The sequence below is a fragment of the Herpailurus yagouaroundi genome, unplaced genomic scaffold, assembly GCF_014898765.1.
Source record: "Herpailurus yagouaroundi ecotype Mexico unplaced genomic scaffold, PumYag 163, whole genome shotgun sequence".
Taxonomy (NCBI): Eukaryota; Metazoa; Chordata; class Mammalia; order Carnivora; family Felidae; genus Herpailurus; species Herpailurus yagouaroundi.
This window is the reverse complement of record NW_024412404.1, coordinates 49,891,458-49,907,662: the sequence shown is the minus strand read 5'-3', so window position 1 is coordinate 49,907,662 and position 16,205 is coordinate 49,891,458. Positions and strand designations below refer to the sequence as shown.

The 16,205-nt window shown below is 42.9% G+C and overlaps 1 protein-coding gene across 4 annotated transcripts in view; it reads right to left on the bottom strand.

Annotated features, from left to right (window-relative positions):
• Positions 1–16,205, bottom strand: part of ACSL5 (acyl-CoA synthetase long chain family member 5) — a 45,426-nt gene that overhangs the window by 11,694 nt on the left and 17,527 nt on the right. For 3 of the 4 annotated variants that reach the window (XM_040486433.1, XM_040486434.1, XM_040486435.1), the window contains exons 2-11: positions 14,022–14,206; positions 11,008–11,113; positions 5,968–6,032; positions 5,751–5,852; positions 4,026–4,125; positions 2,855–3,033; positions 2,127–2,159; positions 1,987–2,038; positions 1,158–1,231; positions 480–557 (exon numbers count right to left, since the gene is read on the bottom strand). In XM_040486433.1, the coding sequence (XP_040342367.1) occupies positions 480–557; positions 1,158–1,231; positions 1,987–2,038; positions 2,127–2,159; positions 2,855–3,033; positions 4,026–4,125; positions 5,751–5,852; positions 5,968–6,032; positions 11,008–11,113; positions 14,022–14,177 (945 nt within the window). In that variant the 5' untranslated portion in view covers positions 14,178–14,206. Of the gene's footprint in view, positions 1–479; positions 558–1,157; positions 1,232–1,986; positions 2,039–2,126; positions 2,160–2,854; positions 3,034–4,025; positions 4,126–5,750; positions 5,853–5,967; positions 6,033–11,007; positions 11,114–14,021; positions 14,207–14,338; positions 14,449–16,205 lie in introns of those variants that run through there. The other variant, XM_040486436.1, reaches the window with a different exon arrangement.

Sequence of the window (16,205 nt, the reverse complement as noted above, 5' to 3'; positions counted from 1 at the left end):
GGTTCTGAGCTGTCAGCACAGAGCCCGATGCGGGGCTCACCCCCACAAACCGTGAGATCACGACCTGAGCCGAAGTCGAACACTCAACTGACTGAGCCACCCAGGTGCCCCTAACCCTAGATGTTTTAAAAAAATTCTAACCAAAATAAAATGTAAAGGAAGAAACAATATTCCTATCCCAAAATAGAATTGAGAGCAGATAGTAAGCTCCTGGCTATGATGTCACTGGACTCACAGGCCCCTGGGTAAAGGCAGGAGCAACCATTAATTCTGCTGGACGTACATAGACACAACTAGAAAGGCTTGCAGCAAGTGAAGTGTAAATGCCAGGGTTAGGACTCAACTGCACCAGCTCCCTGTGTGCTTCTTTCCGATTAGAGAAAGGACCACAAATGTTGTGTAGCTGCCTTTGAAATAAACATGGAACTACTAATCAAGACTGCCTTTTCACATACGTGGTAGGAACATAGGTCACTCACCTGTACAATCCTCTCAAACATATGAGCCAAGGGGAGGTAGGAAATGGACACATCCTCAGTGGTGGGCTTGAAAATACACTATAGATCAGAACAAGAAAGAGACACCATTGGATTAGTGCTAACTTTCTATTCTAAAGGAGATTTAAAAGCAGCTCCTATTAACTACAGTTAATAATACTGTGTTGCAGATTTGCAAGTTGTTAAGTGAGTAGATCTGAAAAGTTCTCATCACAAGAAAAAAAACTATGTGTGTTGATGGACTTGGAATTTATCACAGGGACCATTTTGCAGTACATACATATATGTGGAATCACGTTGTACACCTGAAATTAATACGGCAATAATACCTCAACAAAATTTTTTCTTTAATTTTAAAGAAATTGCCAGGATTGCCACACATAGTTGCACAGGTTTTGCACTGTATGACTGAAGTTAAGGTGCTCCTTAACTTCACTGAGTGTAGATACATGCAGTGATTCTAAGAGACCAAGGCTGGAAAAGGCACAGTCCTCTGGACAAAGATGCACCAGTATTTGTCCACACTGATTCATTGTCAGGCCTTTAACATGGCTTTTGGTTTTGTTTTGTTTTTTGTCTCTGCCTCCTCTAACATCAAGATTAAAATCTTATGACCGATTTACATTTTAATGACTACCTCTTTTTAAATTGACCACTGACCTCCATACATTTGAGAAAAGCAGAACTGTTTGCAACAATATTTTCATGGGTCAACATGGCTCCTTTAGGGTCACCTGTAGGAAATAGGACATGGAAAAAAAGACCCTTTAAATAACTAATAGGTAGCCTTTGGTTGTGAAATAAGAAGCTGCATTCAAATGGTTCTGTTCCAGAGAGTCAAGGGCTTCTCTGGTCACTCTGTCTTTTTATGAATGGTATAGGACTCCGTTTATGAATGATTAATGCACCCAGAGACACTACTGCTGACAACATTGTTAGACTTCTACTACCACAGAGGGTACAGCCACAATCTCACACTGCAACAGTCGAAAATAAAACTCCAAGTGACCCCCCACCCCCCAACCCCCAACCTTGCACTCTTTTCATGTTTAAGACTTCAGACCTAACTATATTTCCTAGCTATCACATTACAAACTGGCACATGGGGCCATATCTAAATCTATTCAGAGTTATAACAGATAAGTAGCTTCAGGGGTAGGGATGGGCACACACTGATCTGTGTAGAACTGTCCCTGAGTCACCTTGATTGAAACCATTCTGGTGGTGTCAAGTTGAGAGAGTGGTGGTTGGGGAAGAAAATTGACTCTGATGCCATCTGTATGGTTCCTGAAGTCCATATCATGGAAAAACCTCCCCGTGTGTTCCATGAAGTTTACTTGCTTATACTTACATTTTTCCATGTGGGCATCCATACTCAAAACTTAGGTTGTATGACCCTAAGGATAGGGTATATTTACCAGACCAGTGGTGACTCACACTATGTTTTTGGCTGAGCAGAGGCCTCTGGGACAGCTTCATGGGCACTGACCTGTGGTCCCACTGGTGAAGCAGATGATACTCAGGTCTTCTGGTCTAGGGGGCTAGAGGAGGAAGCACAAAGGATTAATCCACCAAGAGCTTTGGGAGTTGAATATGGCAAGACTCAATTTTGGGCAGAAGAAAACTTACCATAGGTTTTCTGAAGTTCTCTTTGCCTAGATTCTACGTGAGCAGAAAGCCAAGAAAGGAAGTCATTGGTTAAGATGGACAGACTTATGACAAACACAGCCCTCTCTTTCCTTTTCCATGTAAACACCTCCCTTTTCTGTGGGAATCAAAGCAATGCTCTAACCCAGATCAGGCCTAGAAGCCAATATTCAGGCAGGGAAGAACATAAGGTTTCCCTAGAATACCAGCCTCAAGCGGGCAGATTTCAGATGTCCAAACTTCCCATTGTATTCTTGAGGTCCAGTCATCTAGGACCATTACTAAATCTTTCTGAATAATAGGAATAGTTGACATTTCAGGGCTCACTATATACCAGTCGCTGTCCTGAACACTTTATATAGATTGACTCATTTAACACTTTACAACTCCTCTGTGAGTTAGGGACTATTTCATCCTTATTTTACAGAGGGGAAAAGGGAGATGTGGAGAAACTTTCCTAAAGTCACCTGACTAATAGATGTGGAGCTGGAATATGAACCCTGTAACCTGACTCCAGGACCCTCATCCTTAGCTACCACTGACCTCAGTATTCATAAATCCTCCACTTAGAAGACTGTGCCCATTGACTACAGACCTTTCTTCTCCTCTGGCATGGCTTCTGAATTGTTTTAGAGAAATAATTCTCAAACTTCATGGCATGAGTCTCATTTACTCGTCTTAAAGCTATTATTTGAATTTAAAGCCCATACCTCAGCATCAAACAGCAATAAGATCTCAACTCCATTTTTCTCTCCTCTTTCCTTTAGGTCATCCTCAAAGGGATCCATGAGGATGATCAATTTCAGGCCTGGGGTGAGGCCCTTCTTCACATTCTCTATCAGGAGAGATGCCTTTTGGGGAGTGTCACAGATCACCGCAGAGATATTAGCTGAAAGCAGAAACGGAGCCAGAGGTCACCTTCATGCCCTGCTAGGTACCTGATTGCCTTGCAACAAGGAAGAGATTTTTGAAAATTTCAAAGCTAGTGGGTACCCAAAGGAGATTATGTCTGCAAATCAGATTTATAATGCAGAAAACCTGAAGCATTCCATCAATAATAAATGAGCTTAATTGAAACAGAAGCACATAGTTTTCATGCATGCTACCAACACAGTTTGCAGATTCTAGAGTCATGTAATTCTTTCTGCTTAAGAATACAGACAACAAACATGGATCACTTAGGTGTGGTCCTGTCACTGTGTTTTATTTTGGGGAGGGAAGTAGGGAGTAGAAGAGAAAAGGGACAAATGGGATTTTAGCAGACAAACATTTTATGATTCTAAATGTTAACATTTGCTGTGATAGTTGTTTGTAAAAATAAAAAAAAAAACAACTGCTGATTATGTTTATAGTTTAAATGGGTCTACTCACCCAAACTACTAGTTCTGGGACAGAAGGTAAGATCTTGGATATGTGAAAGAGCTGTTACTTGACCTTTGAGCTTGTACTTATTTCTCTAACCATGGTAATTTTTTTCTACAAATTCACCATGGACATTGGTGCATGCTGGCTAACTGTACTGACTTGGATTTATAATGATAGGAAATGAAATCAGAAGTTCCATAGTGATTTAGTCAATTAAATGACTCAGTCACTCACTCGATGACCTTTTATCCAGTGTGGCCAAAGTAAGGCATCTTATCTCTAAACTATACTGTCACACCGTGCCACCTTGAACATTTTATTGAACTTTCTATCTGTACATATCCCTGCTTGTGCTTTTGGTAACTTCCTTGTAAATTATATCCTCGGTACTACAGGACAGGAAAGACTTGAGCAAATTCTGGCCATAGCATTCCAAGTCTGTTAACCAAAGCAGATATTGAGGAATCACTCAGCATGAACACAGAATCAAGTTATAATTTAATAGCAAAGCTTTACCCTTGTTGACAATGTATATGATGGCGTCTGCTCCCAAGGTATCATACAGGGGGACGGCTACCATGGAGTATGTGTAACAAGCCAACTCAGAGATGATCCACTGTATGGAGAAAAGCTCCAGTAAGAACTAGAGAACGCTTTGAAAGGGAAGAGTATTACTTCAGTCATTCAGCCCACAAATGCTTGTTTGAGGCCTTCATGTTAAAAGAAATCATGTGGGGCCCTAGAGACTTCCATTGCTAATGCTGTAGAGTACAGCTAAATAAAGGAGATAAGCTAGGCACAGAGACGACTACTACACAAAGGACCAAAATCCAAAGGTGGAAGTGCAGTAAATTCTATCCATAAGAGGTACAGAAAGCATTCATTTTAAGGAATTTAAAGGAAGGAGAGATCACTTTTGGGGTGGGGTAAAGGCCATCTGGGACTACTTTGGGGAAAGTGATGGAAATGGGGCAGGGCTTTGAAGGACTGGTAAGATTTGACTATGGAGGTGGAGGCAGAGCAGGCATTCAGGGAAGAAGGAAGTGGATGAACAAAGGATAGCACAACATCACTGTATATACATCAAGAAGCGTGAAGGTTAATACAAAATGAATTGGAAAGGTGGGTCAGCATCTGCGAGTGGTGGGCCTTAAATGTCAGTCTAGGTGTTACGGACTGAGTTGTGTCCACCCCCCAACCCCCCTGAAAATCATGCTGAAACCCTAACACCCAATGTGACTGCTTTGGGAGATAGGGCCTTTCAAGAGGCAATAGATAAGGTCCTAAGGGTGGAACTCTGATCCAATATGACTGGTGTCCTTATAAGAAGAGGAAGAGGCACCAAGGATAACAGAAGAGGCCACGTGAGGACTCATTTTGAAGGCAGCCATCTGCAAGCGAAGAAGAGAAGCCTCAGTAGAAACCAAACATGCTGACACCTTGATCTTGGACTTTCAGCCTCCAGAACCATGAGAAAATAAAGTTCTATTGTTAAGCCACCCAGTCTGTGATATTTTGTTGTGGTTGCACAAGCGGACTAATATACCAGGTTTGGCATTAAGTTCCTAAATTAGAGTCAAGGATATCCCTTCCTATTGAGGCTGGGTGTAACAAAGTGGAGTGTGTAGATTCACCCAAAAGTACAGCCAGTGCCCTCTCAGCTTTTAGGTTAAGCAACTGGCTCTAGTAAGCATAGGACTTCCAACTATTCTGAAGCATACAAAGGCTTTCTCTGAGGATACTGGCCTAATGACTTAATTAAAGCTTGAGTCCAATCATCTTAATGTCTACATCTTCTTTCAACTCACTATATAAAGATGGTTATAGCCACTCTCAGTAGCAATGGGTACCTTGTTTGACAAGTTCAAGTACAACATGAATGTTCCAATTCTAATACAAACACCTCCCCTCCTTTCTACAATGTCCACAAGCTCTTATTTGCCAGCTCCCCACAGCGTCCTTACTTTCTCCTCATTTGGCAGAGACTGACTTAAAGTGAATCATAATGGGCTAGGAAATAAGAGAAATCCAGTTACCAACTTAGATCATTAGACATTCAACCAGGGATTAAGGAGGCTCTGAGGTGTAACTCTTTACACTGGAACAATATTTAAAGAGTAGGAGGTCCTTAAATAGTTTTGGTAAGTCATCAGCAAGTATAACAGTATTGGTTTCAGGGTGGGGTTTAAGTCTTTAGACCTAGCCCTGACTCATTTCTGGAGTTAACTTCGACATGGTTACCTCTGGCCTATTCTGAGCAAAGATGCCAATGAATTGGTCTGTTGATGGCCCGTATCCTTTATGCAAGAGACAGGAGCCCAGGTATTCTGCTCGATCAGACACCTACAAGACGGGGGTGGGGGTGGGGGTGGGGGCAAAAAAAAAAAAGCAGTCAAGAGACCAAAGTAGCTCAGAATACCACAGTAAGAATCTATCCAATACCATGGGCATGACTTACCTGCTTGTAAGACAGCCATCTGTAGGGCTGGTTTGGTTTTCTATATCCCAAGCAAGGCCCATTATCTAAAAACATAACATTAAAAGAAAATCAGCTCCATCTGCAAATCCTTTGGATCATAGAAGATAGCAGGGGATTAGGAAGAGACAAGACACAAAGGAGGAGAAATCCAATAAGAATGTGAGCTACTCTTATGAAGGAAATTCAAAGGCAGTAAGTGCTCAGTTCTCAAAGACAGAAAGAGTTTTTACAAACTACATTAGAAATATTTAGGAAGTGCATTTGGAACTACATTTGAAACATTTAGGAAATGTTTTCAAACATTCAGGGTGTTTCGGTGTTGGAATATGTGACCCTTAATGGGAACAGACATTTGAAGAAAACCGGCAGGATGGACAACCCATATGATGTGAATAAGTAAAATCCCACAAGAAACACAAAGAACCTATATTGGATAATCCTGGATTGAGTTTCCTTATAATAAGAGAAATGTATGCTCATAAAAAATATGTAAAAAATCAAAATATGAGCTGTCAATGATTCCATCACCTAAACACCATTATCTTTATCAAATATCAAATTATCAAACACAAGTATCATTAACACTGATCTTTATTTTCATAGTTCCTTTGTATAATTTTACAGGGTTATGTTCATTCCACATATACACTTTGGATCCTGCTTCCCTCTCCCATTTGATTTAAAAATTCCCATGTTGTCATGTCTTCTCTATAGAGATTTCAGTGGCCTTTTATGACCATCCGATGAAGGGTTCTACTGCAGTTGAATTTATCTCAGTATGAGTATTTAGGTTATTTCCAAATTTGACACCTTAAATAATGCTATAATAAATACTCTCAAATCCTAATTTCAAGTTTAGGACATTTTCTTGGAATCTCTGAAATGAAATAACTTGGCTGGGGAGGGCTCGGGAGTTGTGGCGGTCAGTGAGGCTCTGCTGCACGAAGCAGTTGTGACAATTGGCTTTTCTCCCACCAGCGACATTTCAAGTAGTAGACACTAAATAGTATCTTTTTATCATACCTTCTGGTTTGATACGCTTAAAAAGTACTTCCGTCTAAGTTTCTTTAACAGCTATTCAGGTGGGACCCTTTCCCCTCGTTTCATTTACCCTCTTGAATCACCTGTTGATGTACTTAGCCTGTTTATAGAATGTCTTCTGAGATACTGAGGCTCATAAGGAACCACAGTGACATATGTGCACTTGTGCACACACTGTTGCACACCTGTACACACGCACACATACGTTCACTTTCGATATTTTTTTAAATATTTTTTTAACATTTATTTATTTTTGAGACAGAGAGAGACAGAGCATGAACGGGGGAGGGTCAGAGAGAGAGGGAGACACAGAATCTGAAACAGGCTCCAGGCTCTGAGCGGTCAGCACAGAGCCCGACGCGGGGCTTGAACTCACGAACCGCGAGATCGTGACCTGAGTTGAAGTCGGACGCTTAACCGACTGAGCCACCCAGGCGCCCCGTCACCTTCGATATTTTTACAATTGTGGCGTACATTTGGCAAGAGAAGAATGAAGCTTCCTAATTGCTGAAGGTTGGGAGCTCCACTTGCTAGAAACAAACAGTAAACGCGGCTTTGAAAGTCACGGAAGTGGTGTTGTCGAGCTAGGGAGAAATGCTAACTAACGGAGAAGCCCCCTCATCCAAGCCAGAAATAGACAGAGTTATAAATAGAAAAGTGGAAGTGAAGGAAATTTTACCCAGAGGATCTAGCCAAATTGCTGGAGGAATTTGGATCTTGCCAAAAGGAAGCATTCTGAGACAGAGTTACTAAGAATTCAGAGGTAAATAAGTGAACTTCCAGCCTAAGTGACAGAAGGAAAGGGAAAGAAAGCCAGGAAGAGAGAACCACTCTGATTAAAGACATATTTAAAAAATGAATGAGGAGACTGTCCACGGGAAACGTTGCTACTTTTTCCTTCTGCTGAAACAGCTGCACGAATGTGCAAGAAGTCAAGCCTGACACTAACTTTCCCGGAAGCCGGGCACGTGCTGGTCTGCAAGCTGCTCCCAGCCACTTCTCCATCCCGGAGAACACACCTCCCGTGGCCTACTGCTGGGATCCCTTGTATTAAAATCCTCACTAGTGGGGCGCCTGGGTGGCGCAGTCGTTTAAGCGTCCGACTTCAGCCAGGTCACGATCTCGGGGTCCGTGAGTTCGAGCCCCACGTCAGGCTCTGGGCTGATGGCTCAGAGCCTGGAGCCTGTTTCCGATTCTGTGTCTCCCTCTCTCTCTGCCCCTCCCCCGTTCATGCTCTGTCTCTCTCTGTCCCCCCAAAAATAAATAAACGTTGAAAAAAAAATTAAAAAAAAAAAACCTCACTAGTGATAGCTAGCACCGATGGCATGTGACTCCGGGCACATGGGTAACTATTGTTACCCCTAAGGCACGAAGCATCATGAAGGACTGGGGCAGTTTCTTCAAGCCCACTCAGTAAGAGAATGGTGATAAATGTGGAAATACCATTCTGCATCCCATCACTTCCCTAATGATGAACATTCTAGCAGAGGCCCACGGCCAAGGAACAAGTCAAATAATTGGCCCAAAGGGGCACCAGCTGAAGCCTCATTAAACTCGGTGCCCTAATCGGCTTCAGCCTGATTAGCCGAAGTCCTGACCGGGCAACAGCCTCGCCTTTGATTAGCTTCGTCCCTCTGTTCTAAGGTGCGGCCATCTACAAAGAGCCTGCCGGTGAACAATTGCTTGGCCAAATTGCTGCCTTCAGCTAAGTAAGAGTGGAAACTCTGGCTCCCAGAGCCCCTGGGAAGCTTTGTCAAAGATTCAGATTCTTGGGTCTCACTGTGTGGAATTCTGATCTGCTGCAACAGGGCAGAACTAGAGGAGAGTGTAGTTTAAACACTCTCCATAGATGATTCGCAACAGAGACCATCTATTGGGTAGGGGTTAAAAGCCTATGTTAGGGCTGATGTTTTCATCTCCACTTGGGACCAGACGTGTCATTTTCTGTTTCACGTGCCTGCTTCCACGAGAAACCCTTTTAACTTTATCTGCTTAGTTTTAATTTTGTATCAAAAAACAGCTTCCTTTTTTTGAAAACTATATAATGTTTCTTAATTTTGTTTTTGGGATAGACAGAGTGCGAGTGGAGGAGGGGCAGAGAGAGAGGGAGACACAGAATCCGAAGCAGGCTCCAGACTCCAAGCTGTCAGCACAGAGCCCAACGTGGGGCTCAAACTCGCAAACTGTGAGATCATGACCTGAGCCGAAGTTGGACACTTAGCCGACTGAGCCACCCAGGCGCCCCTTGAAAAACCTCTTCTCAATGAAGTATCATACATGCCACTTATCATGTGCTAAATGGCTTGTTTCCAGTTACAATAACAACACAGTAAAGAAAACTCACTGAAGCAAATTTTGAAAAAGGGAAAGTTCTAGGGGCGCCTGGGTGGCTCCGTCAGTTGAGCATCCAACTCTCGCTTTTGGTTCAGGTCATGTTCATGAGATGAAGCCCCGCTATCAGCACAGAGCCTCCTTGGGAATCTCTCTCTTTCTCTCTCTGCCCCTCCCCCAACCAAAAATAAATAAACTTAAAAAAAAAAAAGAAAAAGAAAATTCCAAAGGAAAATCTTTTATGTTAGCCATATTGTATCTAAAGTTGCCAAAAAGTAAAGAAACTGATGGTTGGTTGGGGTTTCTTTGTCATTTGCACGGAACTCTAAATTAAGTGCTGACCTAGAGCCAGAAATAACCAAGTACAGTCCCCTTTGGAGACTTCAGAGAGAAGTTTGCTTTACAATAAGCCTTTCTTTGTCTGAAGGAGCAACTACTTTTATAAAACACTTAAGAGCTGACTGAAAATAGAACAATCTAGTCAAACGGACAGATTTCAGAATCAGCTGCAACATTTTCTCGTTTCATCACCTTTGGAATGTCCCTGAACCTCTGACTTGCTGTTTCCTCATTTTTAAGAATAGAGGCAATAATAACTACTCATGAAGGTTTAGGGGAGGTTAACAGGCTAGATGTGTGTTGTGCCTGCACGATTTGCACCTGGCGGGAGTTGGCTGTTACATATTGCCACAGGTAAAAGGCAGAAGGGAAGAAGGGATAGGAAGTCACAGAGGCAAGGGCGCCCGGGTGGCTCAGTCAGTTAGGCATCCAACTTTGACTCAGGTCATGATCTTGTGGTTCATGAGTTCGAGCCTTGTTTCAGGCTCTGCGCTGACCATGCAGAACCTGCTTGGGATTCTCTCGCTCTCTTTCTCTGTCTTCCCCTCCCCCACTTCTGTTCTCTCTTACTCCCTCAAAATAAATAAATAAAATAAAATAAAAAAAAGATGTCACACAGGCAAACCCATGTCTGGATAAAATGTCACCAAAGACTAAAGATGTAGGGAGAGCTGTAAGCTGGTTGATTTTGGAAGGAAACTAGTGTGCCTCGCCTTGTGTTCAGTAATACAGATATAGGTAGTGAGCCTTGGTATGTACCAAATGAACCTGCCAAAGTGCATGTGGTGGTGTTTCTAAGGAGGTCCAAAAGATAATTGCCTTCTGTGATACTAAAGAGTAGTGGCATGGACCAGGATCGGGGTCAAGGACAAAGTAGATCGGGAGCCCTGGATGCCAATTCCGGCTCATATGCTGCATCTGTAAATTCAGGGAATTGCATTTACAAAAATCCCGTTTCTGAACAAATATAATGGACCCGTGAGCTAATCAAAATACTTTCCTCCACATTATTGTCAACTCTTTACCAACTTGCCGGGGAGGTCCTCTTTGTGTTAAGTAAGGAACAGATTCAGAGGCAAAGTGATTTTGTACAAGGTCACACAGCATAAAGGGAAGAACTGGTTTTAAACTCAAGTCTGTCTGACACTGGTTCTCTCCCCCCATTCTGATGCTATGTCCCCTGCATTTTGTATGTCAGCATTCTACTCAGACTACCATTGGGTTTAAGAAGGGAGACAGGGGAGAAGAGGTATACAACAAGACCACACGTTGGTCTTCTTGCAGTCAAGATTAGACTTCCAGGCCTACCAGACACAGCAAGTCCTCTTTGGAAAACTTCATACAGCGTCCTGGCATCTGAGAAGTAGTAATGTGAGTCATTGTCCTTCTGGCCAGCACCCTTCCGTGCTCCTCCCTAAAACACAAGACCAAGTTTAGGCCAAGCCTGAGTGTCTCCTATCCTTTCCAAACCACTATGGATTGAATTCTTCAATTCAACCATATATTATATATTCAACCATGTATACTGAACATTGAGGTCGCAGGAATGGTCCCTTTATTATTGAATGAAGTTTTAAATCTCAAAATTGTAGTATCTCCACATTATAGAAACCCAGTGAATGTCACAGTTACATTTTTGGCACTCTCCTCCAACCCGTCTAGACACACACACACACACACACACACACACACACACACACACACAGAGGAGACATAATACTATAATTTTATATTTTAAAAAAATCACACCAAGTTTAAATATCTGTCGAATGCATACTATGTTCCAGCACTGTGCAAATACTGCAGATGCAAAGTGAGTTAAGACAAAGTCACTATCCATCAGCATCTCATAAATGAGAGTCTACGGAGTGGAGGTGAAAAGGGAAAACATGCGACTATAATACTGTGATGTGCATACTGTAATACCAGTGTACATTCTGGGAGATGAATAATGCTACCCACTCTGGGTTAAGTAGAAAGGTTGCAAAGAAATAATACTTAATAGAGACTTTGAAGATAAGTAAGCATTTACCAAAAAGTTTTTTTAATGTAATTTTATTCTTAGGGATTAGGTGTTTCTTAAAATTTTTTGTAATGTCTATTTATTTTTGAGAGAGAGACAGAGTGTGAGCAGGGGAGGGGCAGAGAGAGAGGAAGACACAGAATCCGAAGCAGGCTCCAGGCTCTGAGCTGTCAGCACAGAGCCCAATGCGGGGCTCAGATTCATGAGCCGTGAGATCATGATCTGAACTGAAGTTGGAGGCCCAGCAAACTGAGCCACACAGATGCCCCTACCAAAAAGTTATAGTTTGGTAACTTTGGTAGAGGGGAGGAAAAGGAGAACAATTCAGAGTGAAGAAACGGTCTGGATAAAGACGCAGAGGTGAGAAGACACGTTGCCAAGCCTGGTGGATAGCTAGAGAGCAAGGTGTTAAAGAGGGATGGTATTGTGGCTGGGGATATGCCTAAAAATGTAAGTTACTGCCGAGAAAAGGGCCAAAAAAGTACAGGAAATAACACATGAGGTTATAACAAGAGATCTAACTTAGTCTAGAGCATCAGGGAAGATTTCCAGGAGATGTCACATTAACTCAAGACGTCAACAACAAAGTTCCCTGTCTAGCAAAGGAAGATAGGGTCTTAACTCTTTGTTTATAAGGAAGAAGGAAGAAGGAAAGATGATTCAGACTCAACTTTTGGTAACTGGATGAGAAGAGATGCACTTAACTGAGAGCAGAAGGGGAAACAGGAAAATGTGTCTGTGTGTGCATAAGGGAGAAGCTATGAAATATAGAGAGTTGCTGAATTTGAGTGTCACTGAGATGGACTGGAACTGGGGAGATTTCAGAACTAGAAAGTTAGATTCGGGTGTCATAACCTTTTAGGTACGTGTTCACCAACCCTTGTGTTAGAGAAATCAAGAGATGGTGAGATGGAAACTCTAGACGAGGGGGAGGAAAGAAGCTAAGTGACAAAGACTATCTTGCAATTAGGAAGAGATCTCACTGAAGGATATTATGAAAGACAAAAAGAGAAGTTTTAAGAAAGATGAATTCTCAAGTCAAGTGAGAGGAAGGCTGAAGGAGAAATCACTGAATGTTGAAGTTAGGTTATGCGTGAGCCAGAGGAGTTTGGGGAGATGGTAGTAACACAGGTGAGATCTCAGCGGGTCAATGGTCAGAAAAGGACATCGACAGGCTATTCTTAAAGAACTCTGGTGGAAAACGGGAGGATTGAAAGGAGGTGGTGATCTGAAGCTGTGGGATGAGCAGCATAGGAAGATGTCAACGAAGAATGTGCAAACATCCCGGGATAAAAGCGGGGGTGGCGGAGAGTGGAGGCAGCTTGGAGGAGATTCTCGAGTAGAGGAAAGCAGTTCCTGAAACGATCAGAAGAGGTTAGCCTTATAAAGGAACAAAAATGCTTTCTTCTCTGAAAAGGAATGAATGTGAAAAATGAGGAGGAGAACATTCTGGGAGCTCTGCCTTTGCTCAGAGAGGTAGGAAGCTGTGTGACTTGCTGAAAGTTGGGGAATTGAGGCAAAAAGCCCTCTTCAGCTTCTGCCAGTTTTAAGAATGAATATGGACCCAAAGCCAGAATTTAACTTCAGGAAATAACCTCTTTACCATTCTCAGGTATTAGGTATCTCAATGACGGCTTTCTCCTGCCACCAACACTGGCTCTATCACCTAGATAACAGGTCAGCAAAATTTTCCCATAGAGGGCTACATAGTAAAAACTTGGGGCTTCGTGGCGCACATCTCTTTTTATTTGGTTAACATCTCTTAAAAGATGTAAAAACCATTCTTAGCTGGCTAGTTGCTCACATAAAGGTGGATTCTGCCCACGGGCTGTAGTTGACCAACCCTGATCCAGATTATTAGCATCCTAAAACCTAGCTGTGGTTTTATGGCTGTTAAAAAGAAAGTACGCCAGGGGCGCCTGGGTGGCGCAGTCGGTTAAGCTACCGACTTCAGCCAGGTCACGATCTCGCGGTCCGTGAGTTCGAGCCCCGCGTCGGGCTCTGGGCTGATGGCTCAGAGCCTGGAGCCTGTTTCCGATTCTGTGTCTCCCTCTCTCTCTCTGCCCCTCCCCTGTTCATGCTCTGTCTCTCTCTGTCCCAAAAATAAATAAACGTTGAAAAAAAAAATTAAAAAAAAAAGTACGCCAGTAATAGAAGTTGCAACTTGTAGATTTTCTGGCGATGGTTAACCTAAAAGGCTTCCTTTCCAATGCTATACCTGATTCTCCTCCTGAGTTATGCCAAGGACTTGGATTACATTTTGCGCTTGATCAAACTAGAAAGAGGATTGGTCAGTTACCTCGATTCCCACCGACTGGTTGTTCAAATCCACAGGAGGGAGGACTGGCTGCGGTCTGTTGATCAGCCACAGGAAGATGGCAGTTCCTAAGGTCAGGATGCAGATGAGTGCCGGAGTTGGAAGTGGAGAAAACAAGAAGTTAAAGATAAAAAGCATCTTTGTGAATAGCAGCAGGAAATTCAGGCCTTAAAAAAAAAAAGAAAAGAAAGAAGAAAGAAAAAGTTAGAGAAAATGGCCATATATATTTATTTTTACTCGATAGTCGCGTTTACAAAAGGACCCGCACACATACACGCATGCACTCGCGCACTTCTAACCCTCCAACAAACCAGGGTTGGACCTCTCTTGGGACAGAATTTCTCTTACTGTTTACTTTAGCAAAGTTGAAAATAATACAGTGCATTCTCTACCCGCCCCCCACCCCGCCTGGCCACAACTTGACTGTCCTCCCACAAGGCAGAAAGCATTAAAGGAAACATTTAACATTTAATCATTTCCTAGACAATTTTGCAAAATGATCGCCTTTTTGTTTTTTGGCCCAACAGGGCCTAGAAGAAGCCTTTCTGGATCCAAACTAAGCCGGTTGTCAGAGGAGGGCACTCTGGAGAGCTTCTCCTGCCCAGCCAGACCGAGGGTCAGGAAGGACTCTTCTGGTTGGATTTTTCTAGTATAAAACAAACAGAACAGGGAACCTCTGTAGAGGTGACAGAGCAGATTTTAAAAATCAAGCTTTCTGCATGAATGACATTTCCTGCTGACCAGCTACACCTTGCTCATTGCTTTCTTTCTTGAAGCATCGGGAGAGTCTCAGGGATCAACAGCATTTCAGCTTGCTGTGTCCAATGCCCTTTCCTCCAGGGAGCCTTGGAGAAACCATTTTTACTGGAGGCAATGTCAGCCAGGTACATGGAAAGGGTGATGGAAAATGCACCTGATGCATGGTAGCAAGTGAGCACTGAAGATTGAGGCCAGGAGGAGATCTCAGGGAACTGAAACCAGCAAAGCTTTTTCCCCAACCCAGCTTTTCTTGTAGCTTCTAGCGATGTCTGGCTTCAAACTGCTCTAGTAGAAGGAGCTAGTGTTTGGGCAAGTCCTAGGAGTTTACTCTGGCTAAGGCCATCTCTTCCATCTCTTGCCTCACAGTTTTCAGACTGGATTGTTGGCGAAAATCATGGAATTTAATCCAACCAATGTCATGACATAGCATTTTACAGATAAGCAAATCGGAGCTCCCAAGGGAAAGTGACTTGTCCAAGTTCACTCAGCATTTCCTGCTGCCGCTTCCCCGTAAAAATCTGCAAAACCCCTCTTTCATCCCGAGTCTAGATTTGGGGTTCAAAGAGACTGAATCTGGCTGGAACCGTAGAGGTGACGGCAAAGGAACATCTGAGTGTTCTCAAGAACACAAATTCTGAATTGCCTTTACTGTCACCTCTAAGATTCAACGGATAAAGAAGATGTGGTTTATATATACAATGGAATACTACTTGGCAATGAGAAAGAATGAAATCATGCCATTGCAGCAACGTGGATGGAACTAGAAGGTATCATGCTGAGTGAAATAAGTCCGTCAGAGAAGGACAGATATCATATGTTTTCACTCATATGTGGATCTTGAGAAACTTAACAGAAGACCACGGGGGAAGGGAAAGGGAAAAAGTAGTTACAAACAGAGAGGGAGGCAAACCATGAAAGACTCTTAAATACAGAGAACAAACTGAGGGTTGATGGTGGGGGTGTGGAAGAGAGGGGAAAGTGGGTGATGGGCATTGAGGAGGGTACTTGTTGGGATGAGCACTGGGTGTTGTATGTAAGCCAATTTGACAATAAATTCTATTAAAAAAAAAAAAAGTTTACTGCAGGGCCCTATGGAATAGTATCTCAGAGACGAGACCAAACATTCCCACTTTAAAATTGAGAGAACAAAGCAAGCCTGAGAGAACAAGTTTTATCAGATAAAGACCATAGTTGCCCTGAGAACTCTGAGAACCTTGGGGCTGCTGCCATTAGCTGGCGTCTGGAACTTTCTCCCTCCACCCCAGCAAAGGCTAACCGAGCTCAGGAATTGTGTGTGGGAGCAGGCATGGTCACAAGAATGCTTCAGCCATCTTAGCATTTTTCTGCTCCCTGATTGGCTATTACCTGAATTTGGAGCCATTTTATGGAGGAAAACTGACCTTCCAG